Source organism: Pseudochaenichthys georgianus, chromosome 11 (assembly GCF_902827115.2).
Source record: "Pseudochaenichthys georgianus chromosome 11, fPseGeo1.2, whole genome shotgun sequence".
Taxonomy (NCBI): Eukaryota; Metazoa; Chordata; class Actinopteri; order Perciformes; family Channichthyidae; genus Pseudochaenichthys; species Pseudochaenichthys georgianus.
In genome coordinates, this window is record NC_047513.1 from 14,731,469 (window position 1) to 14,748,900 (window position 17,432).

At 44.6% G+C, this 17,432-nt stretch overlaps 2 protein-coding genes across 6 annotated transcripts in view; both read right to left on the minus strand.

Moving 5' to 3' along the window:
• The window catches only part of ash1l (ash1 (absent, small, or homeotic)-like (Drosophila)), a 31,162-nt gene extending 20,714 nt beyond the window's left edge, over positions 1 to 10,448 (minus strand). For 2 of the 3 annotated variants that reach the window (XM_034094790.1, XM_034094788.1), the window contains exons 1-4: positions 10,287 to 10,448; positions 9,176 to 9,270; positions 5,524 to 6,326; positions 157 to 4,519 (exon numbers count right to left, since the gene is read on the minus strand). In XM_034094790.1, coding sequence (XP_033950681.1) covers positions 157 to 4,519; positions 5,524 to 6,132 — 4,972 coding nt within the window. In that variant the 5' untranslated portion in view covers positions 6,133 to 6,326; positions 9,176 to 9,270; positions 10,287 to 10,448. Of the gene's footprint in view, positions 1 to 156; positions 4,520 to 5,523; positions 6,327 to 9,175; positions 9,271 to 10,190 lie in introns of all 3 variants that reach the window. The other variant, XM_034094789.1, reaches the window with a different exon arrangement.
• Positions 10,449 to 12,863: 2,415 nt separating this feature from the next.
• Positions 12,864 to 17,265, minus strand: rnf115b (ring finger protein 115b). Of its 3 annotated transcripts, XM_034094699.2 has the most exons (10): positions 17,101 to 17,263; positions 16,810 to 16,984; positions 15,915 to 15,973; positions 15,682 to 15,739; positions 15,391 to 15,590; positions 14,823 to 14,891; positions 14,628 to 14,706; positions 14,287 to 14,380; positions 13,288 to 13,403; positions 12,864 to 13,101 (listed from the first exon to the last, which is right to left on the minus strand). In XM_034094699.2, exons 2-10 carry the CDS (start codon positions 16,885 to 16,887, stop codon positions 12,979 to 12,981), a joined length of 876 nt encoding a protein of 291 aa, XP_033950590.1. In that variant the 5' UTR covers positions 16,888 to 16,984; positions 17,101 to 17,263; the 3' UTR covers positions 12,864 to 12,978. The 3 variants fall into 3 exon arrangements, with proteins under 3 accessions (XP_033950590.1, XP_033950592.1, XP_033950591.1); XM_034094701.2 differs by lacking the exon at positions 14,823 to 14,891 and having other exon boundaries at positions 17,101 to 17,265; XM_034094700.2 differs by lacking the exon at positions 17,101 to 17,263 and having other exon boundaries at positions 16,810 to 17,005.
• Between the last annotated feature and the right edge of the window lie 167 nt (positions 17,266 to 17,432).

Here is a 17,432-nt window from a genome sequence, read left to right on the forward strand (position 1 = left end):
GCTTTTCTTAGTGCATCTTACACAGCCTTTTCTTAATTCAAAATTAACAATGCAGATGCTGCGGTTACTTATAATATTTAATTCCATCATGAAATTCCCTAATGTTGGCAGCACATTAATAAAGATGCAACTGAATTCAGTACAAATTAGACTTACCCAAGTCTCTCCTTTCTGCTGACGTCGAGCGGTCCTTCCTTATTGGTCGGTCCACGCGGGAGAAGCTCGAGCTCTCTGTGACTGCCTCAGTCTTTCTGCACTTGCCCCCCTTCAGTGTAGTGCGGGTGAGAGCAGAGGCAAAAAGATTGGTAAGGTTTGGAGAATCATGGGATCCAGGCTCTAAATCCACTGCTGGGCTGAGAGGCTCCTCATTCTCACTGTCTGAGCAGCCTGCGGGGTCTTCAGGCTGTCCTTCTGAGAAGGGACCCTGGCCAGGTGACACTTGACTTCGTGAAAGCTTAGAGTAGTCTGCCTTAGAGCTGCCCCCCATCCTAAACCAGGACTCTACTGGATGGTGACCTTTTGAGCTGCTACCCAGTGCGAGCCTTGAGGGGCCGAGACAGGACATGGGGCTCTCTTTGCGCTTGTACCTTTCTGCAGATGAAGATGAGGAAGAAGAAGGGGAGTTGGCAGATGTAGAAGCAGCTTGCTTGCTGGCACTGGTGCTGGCTGTGTCCTCTCCAAAGCGGCATCGTTGTAAAGACTCCGCCATTCCTAAACTGCCAACTCGCTCTGCTTTCCCTGATGCTCCGCTGTCAGAAATCCCTGCAGTAGCCCGGCTCCCTGATCCTCCTCTCGCTGCCTCCTCTCTGTCCTCTTCCCCACAGCGCTCTCTGTGCTTGTGTCTGTGTTTGTGTTTGTGGTGCCAGTTGAAGGAAAGCTCAGAGGACATGGGTGGGTACAGGACAGGGGACCTTCCTCCTCCCAGGTACTCCTGCCTAAGCAGCTTGTGTTTTTTCTTGTGAAATTTAGAGGGGTTAAGTAGGAGATGTGAAGGGTGGTGATGATGCATATAAGATGTGGGGGGAGGAGGGGGGAAAGAGGGTGAGTGGTGAGAGTGGTGGGAGGGGGCTGTGTGTGGTGACTGGTGGTGTGGGTGGGGATACAGAGCACTAGCTGGAGGAAAGCCTCTGTAATAGCCCAAACCCAGAGGCCCAGAGGAGTAGGGAACGCTGTAGGAGGGGTGGTAGAAGCCCCCGCTGGAGAGTGGGAATCCAAGCCCAGGTAAAAATGGAACATCAGACATGGACTCCCTCATTTTGGGAGGCCGCCCCCTTTTCTTCTTCATGTCTGGTTTACGAACATAGTGCAATGGGTCGCAATGAGAGTATGCAGGATGGGAGTAAAAGCTGCCGAAGTTAACCCTGAAGATTGTAGGCAGGATGTCCCTGTGAACATAATGATGAGGTGGAGGGCCGCCTGTGCCTCCTAACCCACCAGGCCTGCTCCCCACTCCAGGCCCTCTACTTGTTCCTGCTGCCATGCCTATTCCACTGCCGAGCCGGTGTCCTGTGGTACGGTGTGCTATCCGTATTTCACTAATTCTCACAACAATCTCATCCAGCTCAGCAAGAAAGTCTGGGTCGTGCCGCCGGGAGCGCAGCTGCAAGTACTTCTTCTTGCGTTTCCTTTTCTGTCTCTTTAGCTTATCGTAGCCGGGGCACCGTGGGCTTCGGCGTTTGCACTTGTGCTTATGTTTCTCCTTGTGTCCTATTAAGGAGGAGGCTGGAGCTGCTGGGTGAGGTCTCCTGGGATCGGGTGATGTCCCCACCCCGTGTGGTGATGGAGAGGGAGAGGGACGGTCCAAAAGCACAGCGGAGTGTCGCCGCCTGCCTCTGGAATTAAGGCCCACCCCTGGACCCACAGCTGAACCGATGACCCCCGGCATTAATAACTTACTGCCCATCCCGTGTGGCATCCCAATACCACCCAAGCCACCTGCTTTCTCACCCCGGTCAGAGGTGCTGTTATTGTCCGTTCCTATACCACTGTCACTGGGCACGGTCTCCTCACTATGTGACTCACTGACTGGTGACGGAGTGGCTTCTTTTAGTTCAGTGAGGGGGGCAGGGGAGGTAGGATGGAGCGGCCTGGGAGGGGAAAGCTTAGGATAATGGTAGTGCTGCCTGTAATGGTTGTGGTGGTGGTGATGGTATCCGCGGTAAGATGCCTTTTTCTGTGAAGCTACTGTGGACATAGATGTTGAGGAGCCCAACCCTGGGTTGCGTGGATTAGGGGCCGAAAAGGTTGGGGGAGGGAAGGAGAATGTGTTGTGGCTATGATGGGAGTTAGAATAGTGAGAGTGACTGGCAAAGTGCACAGAACCGGGCTCCACAAAGCTGGCATCGCTGATGGGACTGTGGCCCCCACTAGACTGTGAGAGGGAGGGGGAGGGGAAGACTTGTGAATGATGGTGATGGAGAGGGGAAGTGGTGTTCGGGGATAAGAAGGGTTCTGGTGGTGGTGTTGAAGCTGTGGCGTTATACCCCGATTTTGGCTTACGGCCTCTCCTCTTACCCATGTATATTGTACCCTTTTTACTGACATTAATTTGTGGCCCTAGTTTCCCCCCAAAAGAAGCAGCAAGGGAGGACAATGATTGGGTTGTAGCTTCCACAGAACCAACAACCGTACTGGGTTTAGGCGAGTCTTCTGGTCTTGGGCCTAACAAGATTTGACTGAGAATACGTTTCCGTTTCATACTTTTCATTTTATTGATCTTGCCTATAATAGTTTTCATGATTAGCTGCCCATTTCCTTTGCTCCGGAACCGTTTTTCTCCAATTTCCCCGGCCTCTGGAGCCAACGTTGGAGGCTGACCCTCCTGGGGTAAGGTAGGGGGAAGGCGCTTTGGGCGTCCACGTTTTCTAGGCATAGGTTTAGGGGGGTTAAGGTCCACCTCTGGGTGAAGCACAGGGGGATCCTGCTCTTCTTTGGACTTCAGTAAAGATGAAAAGACCTTGGAGGGGGCCAGCTTGTTAGGAAGGCAACCACGGGCCGGAGCATCAAGCCTTGGCATTTTGGACTTCGGCCTTCCTCTTTTCTTTGCCAGTGGTGCAAAGAGCTGTGACCCTTGACTTTGTAGCACAGGATTTGGTTTGACCTTATTTGGGTTCGGAGGCCTGCCCACGGGTCTCTTAACCGGCGGTAACGGCATTTCCAAGCTTAAAGATAAAGGCAAGTCGGTTTGGCTCACTTCAAAGGGACTGTCGTGGCCTGCTATTCCTTCATGCATCCCACTCATTAAACGGCCCCAGCGGGGTTTCCTTCCCCTGCGTTTTTTAAGGGGTTTGTTGTCCTGCTCCGCTGAAGAGTCTATGGATGAATCTGGAGAATCATCTCTCAGAGGTGTTAGTGGGCTTTCATCACCATCTGGCTCTGGTGAAGAAGACGCCCTATGTCTTACAGCCTCAGGGGGGCTAATAGTCCGACCGGGTCGGCTACTATCCCGATTGGGACTGCGCTTACTTGGACTAGAGCTCTTCTCAACTCTCAGTGACTGATTACTAGGCCCCCTGTCCTTCCCTTCTGGCTTTCCTGTTCCTGTTGCAGGAGGGCAGTTGGTTAAGTCTCTGGGGCTGTCACTGTCCTGTTCTCTCTCACTGGCACTGCTTTCCTCTGCCAAGGCAGGACTCTCTCGTGCATGGTGTCCTTGTGAAATAACAGGGGAGCCCAGGTGACTCACTGCACTCAACGTCCTTTGCTCAGCTGAAGTGCTGGAAGAGGATGAAATGGGACAAGCTGGCGAAGACGTGTTATGGGGTTGGCCGTGAGCCGGGCGTGACTGTGACTTAGAAATGCTACTGTTGATGTTGTCGTTGTTACTGTCCGTTGACATAGCCGACAGGCGGTTATTCCCATACGCAAGTGCTGGACTGTTGCTGCGACTACTGCTGTTGCTGATGCTGTTACCGCTGCTGCTACTAGCTTTCCCAGCCCCTTCCGTCTCGTCTGTCCTCAAAGGTGTCAGGGAGGGTGAATTGTCCATACCATTGTCTTTGTTCCTAGAACCATAGGGCCGACCAGGTGGCCGTGACACAGGAGGTGGTGGGGAAAGATGTAACATTCTTGAATATGTGTTCCTATTGGCCATAGCCCTGTCTCGTTGCTTTGCTGTCGGGGCCATAAAGCCTGAGCTGGGGAGAGGAGGAGCGGGGTCAATCTTTGTGGGTTTAGCTGGCTTAGGGGTCTTTGATGGTGGGCAAGTTGCTATGAGTTGAGCTAACTTCTCAGTGACTGTGGGGCCTCCCCAATTTGGAACACCCTTTTCCTTGTCTCGCTGATTTTCAGTGCTGAAGTTGTATTGAGGAGGTTTGACAGCTTCAGGTTCTTTTGATGCAGGTAGTGATGGAGAAGGTGAAGATGTCCGGGGGTTGGGTTGGGGAATTGGTGTTTTCTTCCCAGAGGGATGGGTTTTGCTGTCCGATGGAGGGCGGTGAAGGTTAAGGGGTCTCTCAGATGTGGTGGTGGCTGCTTTTGTGTCTGGCTTTGTGTCAGACTTGCCATCAGTCTTTGGTGAACCCTGCACAAAAACAAAGAAGAGACGACAAGTTATAAAATAACTAGAACAAATAGTAGGTAACTGGGAAGAAATATTTAATAATGACATCTTTTAAGTTTTTTTTTTCCGAAACACTGGAACACATTTTTAAGTCATATGCTGGTACCCAAAAACTAAATTTCAGGTGCCATAAATTGAAGGCTGCTATAGTGAACTGCTATTACTGAACCTAACACATCTGACCTTTACCTAGGAGTACAATCTATTAATCAGAAATAGATTTCTATAGTATTGCAATTCATTGATAAGATTTTCTGTCTGCAGCTCCCTGGGCATGCCCAGGGGGGAAGTTCTAGACTCAACTCAATAACACTTATCAGGGTCAGATTGGGGACAGACAGAGAGGGGGTCATGCAGGGGAGGGGGGGGGGAGGGTATGGCCGTGCAGAGACACAGACGGAGGGACAGTGGCGGCAGTGGCATGATAAATAGGGACAGGCCAACAGAGAAAACAAAGAAAACTAAAGAACAATTTATGCTCCACTCTTTATCTGTGCACCAACATGGTGATTACTACGGTAAACTTTTTGTGGACCACTGACCTAATCAAGACTGACTTATAACACTTTAAGGAAATAAGGTAAATGTACAAATAATAACTATCCTACATTGTATTGATACTAGCCACCAAGTATCTGACGTTCTTTCACTGAAATAATAAAACATGTTTTATTTTACATAGCCAGCAGGAGGACTTTTATTTTTATTTTGTTTAAGAGTTCTTTTTTTATTATTCAACAGTTTCTGAAATGGTGCAAATCTTTTTTGTTCAAGTTGCATTGTTTAAAATACCACTTCATTAGTTTAAAAATGTTTTCTTTCAGTTATGTTGAACTATGTATAATGTAACAGTTCAGTTCATCTCAATACTGAGCGTTACGGTCAAAAGTAATTACAATTACACAAGAAGCCTCTGGTGATAACTGGTGATAACTACATATAATGACAATGTTCTCCCGCCTTACCCTTTTTGTCGGAGCGCTCCCATTCACTTGGGAGGCAGACAGGGTGGTAGTGCTGGTGGGGGGAGGAGCAGGAGGTGGTGGCGTGGGAACTTTAGCAGAGGGGGTTGAAGAAGAAGAGGAGGCTGGTTTGTTGACACTTGGACTCTTTTCCTTATCTTTTCCCCTGCCACTTGAAGGACTCTGGTTCTGAACTCCTGCCCCATCACCTGTAGCGGCTGCACGGTTTCCACGAGCACCGCCTCCCCCGCGGCCCGTGTGCCTCACAGTGGCCTTGAATGCTGGTCGGCACACATAATTCTCCAGGATCTTAGGGGGCTTCTTCATGCGTTTTGCTTGAAGGCCGATCTTAAGTTTGACATTGCCCTCGGACAGGCTGCTCTCTTTGATGGAGAAATGGGACTGGTCACCCCCGGCGCCTCCTGGCCCACTCGCTCCTACCCCTCCAGGACCAGGAGTGGCAGTGACAGCTCCCTCCTTCTCCCTGTCTCTTTTCTTCTCATCCTCCTCTTCATTCTTTCCACCCCCTCCCTCCTTTTCTCGCTCCCCCGAGGAAACACCTGAGAGAAGAGGGGGTGGCGTTGTAGTTCCCATCTGATTTTTCGGATCCATCACAACTTTACAGGGTGTGCAGGTTAACTAGGGAGGGGATGTTGTCGATACCAGGTAGAGTTTTTGTTGGGGGTTGGGATAAGGGGTTAAGGGGGAAAGGGGGGAGGGGATAACGTTGAAGGTGAAGCTCTCCTTCTTCTGAAGTGGCTTTTCTCCCTTCCTCGGCTGTCCAGCCCTCTTTCTCCGGCCTTCAACTGTCAGAGTAAACACAGGTATAGCAGAGAGAGAGAAGAAAAGGGAGGGTGAAAAAAAAAAATCACATTAGTCATCAGCACAACAACACAGGACATCAACCACACAGTAAATTACATTCAAGTAGCTTTGAAACATTGACAGCTTTAAACCGTGCCCAGCAGCCGAGAAGCATAAAATGTCTTAAAATGAATGATATTGGAAACGTAGACAGAGGGCAAACAGTTTTATCCTCTATTTGGTTAGAGGGTGTCCTTCATCCTGTCTAGGTCAGTTTTTATGAAGTGTACGTCCTCAGCGCCTATAACATTCTGTGACCTATTTACAAAGCTGAAGCTTTCCTACCTGAAATATTTAACTTTAGGCTCAAGGACTGAATTGTCCACAAAGCCCTTAATGTCCAAAGTCAATAGTTTATTCCACAGTGCTGCCACATCCTTATGAGGTGTTACAGGATAAGAGGCCAACTGAGCAATCCCTTAAAGTCCCTCATTAGTTGGAGTGAACTGGGTGCCTGTGATGGTGGCAAAGTGCTCATACCCAATGTTAGCATAGCAGCAGCAGAGAGAAGCATGTTCCTTAATTGTGCTCCATGGAGGACAGTCCGATTCAATGAAGTTGTCTACAGCTCCCCGTGGCCACTGAGTGATTTAATGCGGATTCGCCCCCAAGCAGGTGCTTTCTCCGGGTGAAGTCATTTGGAGGCAATTCAGAACTGTGACCTCAGCACATTGAGCCCTCTGGGACTAGACAGAGGATCCGACCGCCTTTCCCAGCCCTCGCCAGCAGCAACTGAGAGTGAGTGATAGAGCGTCAATGTGCCGGCGGTTTCTCTGCGCCCTACATTAGTGGAGAGCACTAAAGGAGCCACTTAATGGAGCCAAAGGAAAGTCATACAAGTCGACACATCACTAAAGTGTCAGAGCAGAAGACAAAAAAACTGCCGTACAAAGAGTCTTAGACAATGTTTGTTTTAGATGATGACAGTGGAAAACAGTAGTAGAGTTGATGTTTTTTTGTTGGACCACACAGTTAACTCTACCCGATTTTTGGAGACTGGCCTGTATTTCCCCCCCACGCCCTCTTTTCTGTGTTTACTTCAATTACTCACTCCATTTCGCCTCAAAACTGTGCAGACTCCCCCTCACTACACATACCACACTCAGATCACACCTCCCTCTTTTCTCTAACACTCCATCAATCTCTGTGTCCTTTCACAGTTTTCTTGAAGCTTTTCGGTCCTCTTCCTTCTTCATTTTGCAAACTTGGAAGCAGTAGTAGCAGCGCACAAACTAACAAAGTCAATGTGCTCTTTCTTTAATAAAAAAACACATTTCACTCACCAACCCCCCTAACTCTGTTCCCGGTGTCTTTCTCCAACAGAATGGCAAATGCTCTCCTCATTCTTTTATACTAAGTGCTTGCAGTGATAGTAGCTGCTTCTGCTGCCTGACAGCAGATATGCCAAAAATAAGCCACTGTAGTACCTTACTCTATAAGAGGCTACTGACACAAGTCTAGAGAATAGTCGCATGGGGGAGTAAAAACATTCCTCTCACCTCTAACAAGCCAAACCAGATATATTTACTGGCAGTTGTTCTCCTGTAAATGATCCGACACTGGCTGAACCGAATTTGTGATTGATAAGCCGTAACACTGAAGCATATCATTATCATGTTTGGGAGGTATAGTATTTAAGTAGAAGTTAATATTACACTGCACTGCAGGCATACCAAGTTTATAGTCATAGCGCAAAACACCCGAATGACAGAACTACTGGTTTTAAAGACGGAAATCAGTCATGCCTGTATGTTGTCTGCTTTACCTTCACAGAAATAACCAGAAGTTTAAGTAAAACGACTGGCATATAAAACAAAAGTCAGAAATTAAAATGAAAAACAGGAGAATCAATAATCAATATCAGGCCTTCAACCTTAAGAAATAGCAGAGCAGGCAGGAACGTAGTAAACAACTTCCCGCGCCCCCTCACATTTATTTCCTCCCCTTACTCCCTCCCTCCTTTCACTCCCTCCCTCACTTTTGCACACGTTGTTCATAACTGCTGATTTCACTTTGGCCATGGCAATAGTATCCAACGCCACCCACCCCCCACATCATCAACACGAGGACTGGCGTCTGCCCTCAGAGCTCCTTGTCATATCCAGGTCTTTTACTTCATCTGTATAAAACCGATACAGATCCATGATCAGGGGGGAAAGCAGCCACATTTCTTAACTAGTAACATTAGTTTATATCCTAAAACAGCCGAAGTGCTCTAACATAAATCCATCACACCGTGGCTTTAAACTAAAGATGTGTAAACCTCGAATATTGCAGTAGAGGATGCAATAAATCGGACCGGAGTGACAGGTGTCAATCAGAGCAACACCCTGCAAGTCGGAAGAAGTTCCTTCAGTTATTTAGTCCTTACGAATACTCTACATAACATTGTAATTAATTAGACTTTCCCTCATGTTGCGCAGAAAACGTGGCTGTCCTGAGGAGGGCTGCACAAGCCAAATCTGCTTTCGGTTTCCTGTACAGTCAACACTAACTCGTGAATGTGCGACCGCATCACCCTTAATGTACTCATATTCACTCAGCACATCCATTCCCGTTTAGTCATACGCATAATTACTGTCAATCGAAATCCGGCCTCAGAGACTCTGCAAGCCGTTAAGGTGACACTGCAATGCATGCAGTTGGGAATTAATTCACTTGTGCTTAAACATTAAAATCGGATGAAGGGAATGTTAACTCTAACAGTGAGCAATCTGATTCTTAAACCATTATGTCAACAGTAAACTATAAATCAGCATGTCTATTCATATGCCAGATGATTTTCACTCACCTTTGTAATTGTCCGGAAACGGTGTTCACATTATTTGGCTGTGTCCTCCCTTCGCGTGTATCAACGTGGGGGCCACATATTTTATCTTCCAAGAGCTGAATTGCCAAAAACCAAAACATGAAAAACGTCAGATTTGAACTATGATCAATGCAATATATCTAACGCAAGCACCATGAGCTAAAGCTAACCTGAGGGGAGTATTTTGTCCCAAGTATTCAAGCTAGAACAACACAGCACGTTTTGTCTTTTTAAACGTGCCAAATAGGTTATAACAAGATAATAATCTTGAACACAGCCACAAATCAAATCAGAAATCAAAGCACAGAGCGGTTGGCCACAAACAAAAAAGGAATATTGTTAACCTTGCCACCTCCAAAACCCAAAGTTGCGATGGGTTAAACTGAGTGTCACCATGTAAAGCATCCCCCCAAAATATTAATTTCCATGATATTAAAGATAATAGCAGACAGGACGGTGACGTAATGAGGATATCGTGGTTACTCGGCGCTAATTATAACCCATACATTGTGCAAGGTTTGTGTTTATTTTGTAACAAGCTAGTAGCTACAATCCGTCCAATAATAGACAGTCTGTGCACTGGCAGCGGCTAACTAGCCATCTATCAGCAGCCTGTTTGAAGGCGATTTAGGCATATTCCGCCCAGCACAGCTTTCATTTACACTGTGTGTAAACTGCAAATCAGTAGCAAACGCCTACAGCATTCAAGCAATTAAGTGTATAGCGAGTGAATATGGCACAGCCCCGGACAAGTGATGCACATAATCTCTCATCTCCGTCACATTCTCGTAGGCACTCGTGTTACTACATCCCAGCTACGACGGCTAACGATGCACTAGCATGTCAGCTAAGACAGAAAAACCTCCAGACGTGTATTCAAACACAAACGCACACTTAAATCGATAGAAAAACACACGTAAAAAATGCGGGGAGTTAAATTCCAGTGATTAGAAAATAATAGATGCAGCGCAGTGTAGGTTATTAAAAAAACACTAACTGTCAACAAAATGGCGGCTTGCGTTGAATCAACAGAGACCCGAAATGGATCTTCTTCTATTGCTTCTTCCTCGTTGTTAAAATCCTTGTTCCTTACAGCGACTGATATCCGTAATAAACTCCCGAGATGCTCCAAAATCCTGTCCGACACACCGTTAGCTGGGCCTGGATGTGTCAGCACGGGCCTCTCTCGTTAATCGGGCCTCCATGTCTACTCAGCCCGTATCGCTACTGTGTCAGTACAACACGGGCATTCTCAGTCCCGGAGAGGAGGGAGGGAGGGAGTCAGGGAGGAGGAGGACGGGCGGAGGGGAGGGGAGGAGAAGAGAGCAAATGTCGGTCGTCGTTCGCGGTTGCTGCGGTTCCTGGTCATTGACAAAAAATGTCTGTTTTTATGATTATTTCACTTTTTTGTTGGTTGCACGGAGCGCTGTGTTTTGGGCCAATTGCTGGAATGCAACAGTCAACTGTCAAAGTGGCGGCGCCGAGTGTCAACATAATGTTGTATGTAGTAGCATACATACAGACTGGAAGGAGCACTTCAGCCTATAAATAAATCAGCTCCAGAAGGATGTTAGTTGTTCTGTTCTGTCGGGCTGAAATTATCAATCAACTAATTGATCAGGTTATATAATATGTTATAGGCCTACATATTGGTAAACATGTGTAGGCCTATAGGCTAAATGTTTCAATTTGTGGTTTTGGGATATGTGCATTTTCCATTTTTTTGCTTATTTATAAACAAGCTTTAATCATTAATCAGTCACAAAATAGAAACAATTATAACTGAAAATGATCAATAGTTTTGGTGCAATGGTTTTTTCAGACTTTTTGATAAGATTATAAAATGTGAGAAAGTGGTAAAAAAAGAAAAAAGAAATGCCCATCACAATTGACACACGACTTCAACTTTTAAACTTTTGTTTAGTTGACTTTCAAAAAGTAAAATGTATTATCATACAAATCAAAGAAAACTACCAAATCCAAAGCTGTGTTCATAATGTATCTTATTAAAATGACTATTAGTCATCCAAATTGGTCAGTACACAGATATAAGTCTGTATTATGGCTATGACTTGTTCATAAAGTTGATTTAAGAGAACACAGTATCATACTGTGTATTAGGTCAGGGCTGTTGAAACCCTAGGATTTAATATACAGACAATAGTTATTTACAGGGCAAAAAGCTGCCAATTAGTAACCGTGTTGGTTTTTAGTTCAGAGGACGAGGACCATAACAGTATGAACAGACCATTTTAAGGCAGGTGTGTATTTCTGTGGGATGAGTGACATTTTTGAATGTTCTACATTCAATTTAAACAGTTCTGCAAATATGTTTCCGTTCCAGAAAACATAAGAAAGAATAATTAAACTTTATGAAGGAGCAGGTATCTGTTTCACTATAGTTGATTGTGGTTTATTGTGCATGGTTCTTGGTTCTACTTTTATTTCCTCATGTTGCTGTAAGTTAATTGAAGTAATTCTGATTGTCAGACCATCTATTTATATTGTTTATTTATGTTTTGAGTAAAAAGGCAGGCAAAAAAAAGATTACATATTTTCCCTGCTACTTTTAAGTAATTGAATGTGTTAAAAGAGTTGTGTTTTGATTGTAAAATACTTTAATTTTATTGTGCACTGTCAAGAGTGGACAACATGCCTCAAAATATTGTCAGAAATTGAAAAAAGTTAAAGTGCAGGGGGTGGAAATCACAGAATTCTATGGAAATATTAATATAGAAAGATCAACACTGAATCAAAATGGGTGGAAAAATAAAAGAACCTGCATAATTTAAGCAAGAACTCATCCAAAGGGCCTTGATGCAAAAGTGTCACTTCATAACTATTTTCATAATTTTGAGAACTGGCAGCTCGGCTGTGTTTAGTTCATTATTTAAAAGTAATTCATAAAACCACAACTCCAATGGTGCACATCTCTGACATATTCTGAGGCAGATACTGTATGTTGTCCACTCTTGACAGTGCATAATAAAATAAAAGTATTCTACAATCAAAACACAACTCTTTTAACACATTCAATTACTTAAAAGTAGCAGGGAAAATACGTAATCTCTTTTTGCCTGCCTTTTTACTCAAAACATAAATAAACAATAGAAATAGATGGTCTGACAATCAGGAAACTGCACTGCTCAGGACAGGAAGGCACTCCAGCGTGTGATAAAAACTGCACAGTACATCTCAGGAGCAGCCTTCCCCTCACTTCAGGACATTTACACCACCAGGGTCACCAGGAGAGCACACAACATCATCAGGGACAGTACACACCCCCAGCACAGACTCTTTACTCTCCTGCCATCAGGCAGGCGCTACAGGAGTCTGACATCCAGGACCACGAGCCTGACAAACAGTTTCTACCCACAGGCCATCAGGCTCATGAACATGCTACCCCCCCCCCCATTTATTTTTATATTCCTGTATTTTACTTGCGTAGGGTGCACTAGCAAAGTAAGATTTTCATTGTACGGTGTAACTGTCTGTTTACTGTGCATATGACAATACATATCTTGAATCTTGAACCAGTGTAGAGGACACATCATCTCCTCTCCACACCTGCACACTGCACATATTGCTTGTGTGAAGTCCAACATTTTTTGAAGAAAACATCAAATCCCTTAGCAGAGATGATTGAAGTGAAAGTGGAAGCTGCAAGTAATGACTGTTGCATTTGATTTTTAATTGAAAGGCAGTCGGTTTGCTGGGAAAGGTCTCAGTTGAAAATAGGTCTCTTGAAAACATCAAATGAAGTAAATATTAGCTTGGCCCATTTCTCAGATGGCCTGCTTCTCTTGTTGCTCCGTCCTGATGGAGCGTGCTTCTGGGGGTTCTGATGTGGGGGGGAGGCTGTTGTCGACACCGTCAAGGCTTTTTCTGCACACTGGGCAGGTATCATGCTGTGAGAGGGAGAGGAAAGAACATATAAGCAAAAGTCTGACCAGAGAAATCCTTTGGTAACAAAAATGCTTCTGTGTTGTCATCACAGCACTGAAGTCAGGATGTGTGACACACTCATAAAACCTCCATGGCAAATCTAACCAGGCTTCAAACCCCCACTGACCACATCCACTCATCGCCCTTACCAGCTCCAGCCAAGGCACTATACATTCATTGTGGAAGAAATGGAGGCAGGGAAGCTTCCTGACAGACTCCCCTGATGTATACTCCTCCCTACAAACTGGACACTCCAGTCTGCAGTCTGGGATAGAAAAACAGAAACACATAGAGAGTAGAAACAAAAAACCCAGTCAATGTTTTTGGGATGATTCATAACTACTCAAATGTGCAAGACAGGCCTGTATTTGCTATAATGTTTAATTGTAATTTCTCTGTAAAAAGTTTGATGATGTTTGAACTTTGAATACATATTTAGAAGCTCAAACAATTCTACAAAAACACACAAATTAGCACAACACAACATGAAAAAGTGCCGGACTATACAACACTTGATTACGCTCTACCTGCCATATTTATATTATTTTTCTTTATATTTCTGTTTCTTTGTTCATTTAAATGTACTTCCAACTTGATTATTTGAATAAGTGAAGCTATATTATTAATATAATTTAGTCTAATTGAGCATCCAGGACAGTAAAACATTATTAACATTAACTACGAATGGGAAGAGAAGGAAGACAAAAAGATGAAGGAAACAAAGGAGGTAAGGAAATGGAAGGAGGATGGAAGGAAAGCCTCAAATAAAAGGAAAGTAGGAGGAAGGAAAGGAAAGAAATGAAAAGATAGAGGAAGTAAGAAGAGTTGGGAAGAGGAAAGAAATGGTGGGAGGAAAGAAGTAGAGGTAACTATAGAAGGAGGGAAGGACAAATAGAAGGGTCGGGAAAAGAAGTGAAGGAAATGAGAGACAGGAGGGGGCAAAAAGGCAATTGACAAGAGAGGACAGATTAGAGGGGAAACAAGCGAAGGAAAGATATCAAGGGAAATTAATTATATGAGGAAACAAAGGTAAGGCAAGAAGAGATAGGGGAAGAAAGGAGGAGAAAATGAGATAGAAAAACAGATGAGAGGAATGAGGGAAAAAAGATATGAGAAGGAAAGAGAGGTGTGCGTGCTAGGACTGCTACCTGTCTGTTCTTGAGAGATGCAAACTGTCGGCAGTGATGAGATCATCTCCTTTTCTGCAGGGGGCGGACCTGTGCTCTCCAACTGTCCCAACAACTAGGTGAGTGGGAGAAGAAACAAAGAGAATGGATATATACGAGGAGACATGAGGGGCAGAGAGGGGAAACAGAGTCCACACAAAAGAGTCGGATAAAAAAAGAACAGTTTGTATCTTGATAGTTACAGAATTTGAGGGGTTTGTGTTTTATGTTAAAAGGTTAATGGAGAGGGAAGGAGAAAAAGAAGGGAACCATGCTTGAACTGAACAAAAAGGTTAGAAATCCCTTCCCCTAATATGACTGACCTCTGTTATGACAGCGTCAAGACCTCCTTGACCCCACGCATAATCTCCAGGGTTTGAGTGCAACTGTAGCATGCTAGATCTAAAGAGACAAGCATAAGGAGATCAAGAGAGAAGGGGGATGGAGAGAGGTCATCACACAATGTTAGAGAAAATCCAAAGTAAATGATGTAAATCGAACATTTAAAACGCATTTACAGGGCAGCTGGTGCAGCACCGGGGTTTCCGTTGTTGGAAAAAAGACCGGTCAAGAACTGTTGCACAATCCTTGAAAGGGCACAAACAGAAAGCAGATGTTTGCTTTGGGTTGCTTTCACAACACATATTTTATTCAGCTTCAATTCACGCCACGCCTTTATGATTTGCCCAGGATGCATGCAGCTGTTCTCCTCTGTCAAATGTTATACACAATAGATAAAGTATTGGAGCCTATTAAAGTGTTTGATCACTTTTTGAAGCGAAGCAAGCATATGAGGATCTGTACACAATAAAAAACTGTCTGGAAATTGTATAAAATCTTCAGGTGCTCTGATTTATTTGTTAACACAGAGGATTGACAATAAAGTTGACTTTGACTTTGATTTGAATAATAAAGGTATGAATGAATAGATGTGCCAAACCACAGTGACATTCTACATCCCACCTTGTATGTAACCAAGACATCAAACGAGAGAAATAACTGTCAAACGTAAAAGCATACTTGAAGATTTTTAAAAAGTCAGAGTTCAGCACATGGTGTTTTTTTCTGTATACCGTGTCCACACACCCTTCCACTGCTGGCCTTTGGTCTGGCCTGGGCGACCTCTCCTCTTCAGACTCTGGTTCTGCGGCCTCAGCAGCAATTGGCGTCACTGGGGAGGGACAGCTCTGACCTGACGATGCCTGCTCGCTGTCATCTGGGTCCGACTCTGAGGAGGGCGGATTGGACAGCAGAGCAGACCGCTCCATGAACAGCAGCTGCCATAACTTGGAGGAACAGAGCCAATAAATGTGTCACACAAAGCCTTAGAGAAAGAGGAGTGACCATGTTAAGTAAGTGAAATATGTGAGGACATACCTCTGAAAACAACGAGTTTGAGTCTTCACTGGACACTGGTGAACTATTCTGCAGGAGACTAAACAGCAAAATAATAATACATTTTAAAATCAGTGATGCAAAAATGACTGGCACTGGCATTAACTATAGTGACCATCATGCATTTTAATACTTGGTAACATGATTCAAAACCTTTTTATCAAGCAGAGTAAACTTTAAGAACAGTGAATGTATACATCAAGACCGAGCTGTACCTGGAGTCTTCTGACACCTCCTCAATGAAGTCAGAGTCACATCTGGGACAGACAAAATCCTCGAAGAGAAAATATGTATACAAGTAAATGTTGACACTCATATTTATGTGTCAACATATCACATAATTCCAAGTCATTATGATTGACCATACTTTGTTGTATCGGGCATAGCCCGAATAGGCACATTGTTATTGGAAAGTCCCTGTATTTATGATCCTGGCTTGGGACGTGCCACATATCATCTCTATGCCAAAAAGTCATTAATCATTAATTTATAGCATACAAATTCATGTGCATAACTTTTGGCCATTTAGGCATATAAACACAAATACACGTGCGTAATTGTGCCATCTGTGCAACACATGCACTCAATAGAGATGTCCTCCGACTAAATCAGTTCAAGCAAAGTTGTGTCTCTCAGACGGGTTTTAGTGAGACAAAAGGGGACAAAACAAATCGGGTGCAGGGGTTAAAGGCACCACCTATTTGCGGCTCTGTGGCATGTAACAGTGAGGGGGAAGCGCTCCTGGTGCATGTGGAAACTCCCAGACAGCCCCTCCTACTCTCTCTCGCAGTTGACAGAAGACAACTGGACACAGAGAGTTGCCAACAGTGGTGCTGCTAAATATGGCAACGTGAATCACCAGATTTCACTCCCTCTCTCTAATGTAAGATCCTGGCGCATGCTTTACGCACATAAACAACCACCAACAGGCTGTCATGTGTGTACTTTTGTTATTCCAATCATACACGTTGTGATGGTAACAAATATATCAGTAAACTGAACAAGTCTAAAAGAGAAAGAGCTTTTAAAATGTTAATCCGTCCCTCGATGGCCGCGTGCATGATCCCCACCACAAACCTTGGAATAAAGACACTCGTCAAAGTGACTCACCGGGAGTTTGGGCTGTGTTTCACTTTTACAGCAGTGACAGAAAAAACGGTGTTGTGGTGTCTCCGCAGCCTCCGCCATCTTCACGGTAACGCGAGGTGCCTGACGTCGGTGTGGAAGCCCATAAAAGTCCCACTCACGGCTGTCCGACGGGTCACTGTCCCTGTCAGAAGCGCGGCTGCAGATGATACATTAACATCTTTACCGAGCAGCCAGCACACATTGTCATGTTTATCAAAGAAATATTTGCAAAAGATAAAAATATTCATCTGTGGCTTAGTAAATCGGGTTTACCTTTGTCCTGCAACGATGCCCAAACAAGCCAAGAGCTTTAAGAGCAACACGTTGTTGTATCACGGGTGCAGTTTCCTTAAAGTGTGTTGGGTGTCGCCAGAGAATAACAAATGGTGTAGTTGAATGTGTTCTCTTCTTAAAAACAACAAATGGGTTAAACTTTTTTAAATGTAACTGACTTTTACTGCTACTACTAACAAGCAGTCTCCTAGCAACGCAAATTCAGCTTAAAAAGGTCTGTTTGACCGATTGAAAACATAAATACAATATCAAAAAGCCTGTGACCAAATATTTTCATCGTCATAACTACACTGTAGCTATGTACATGACTA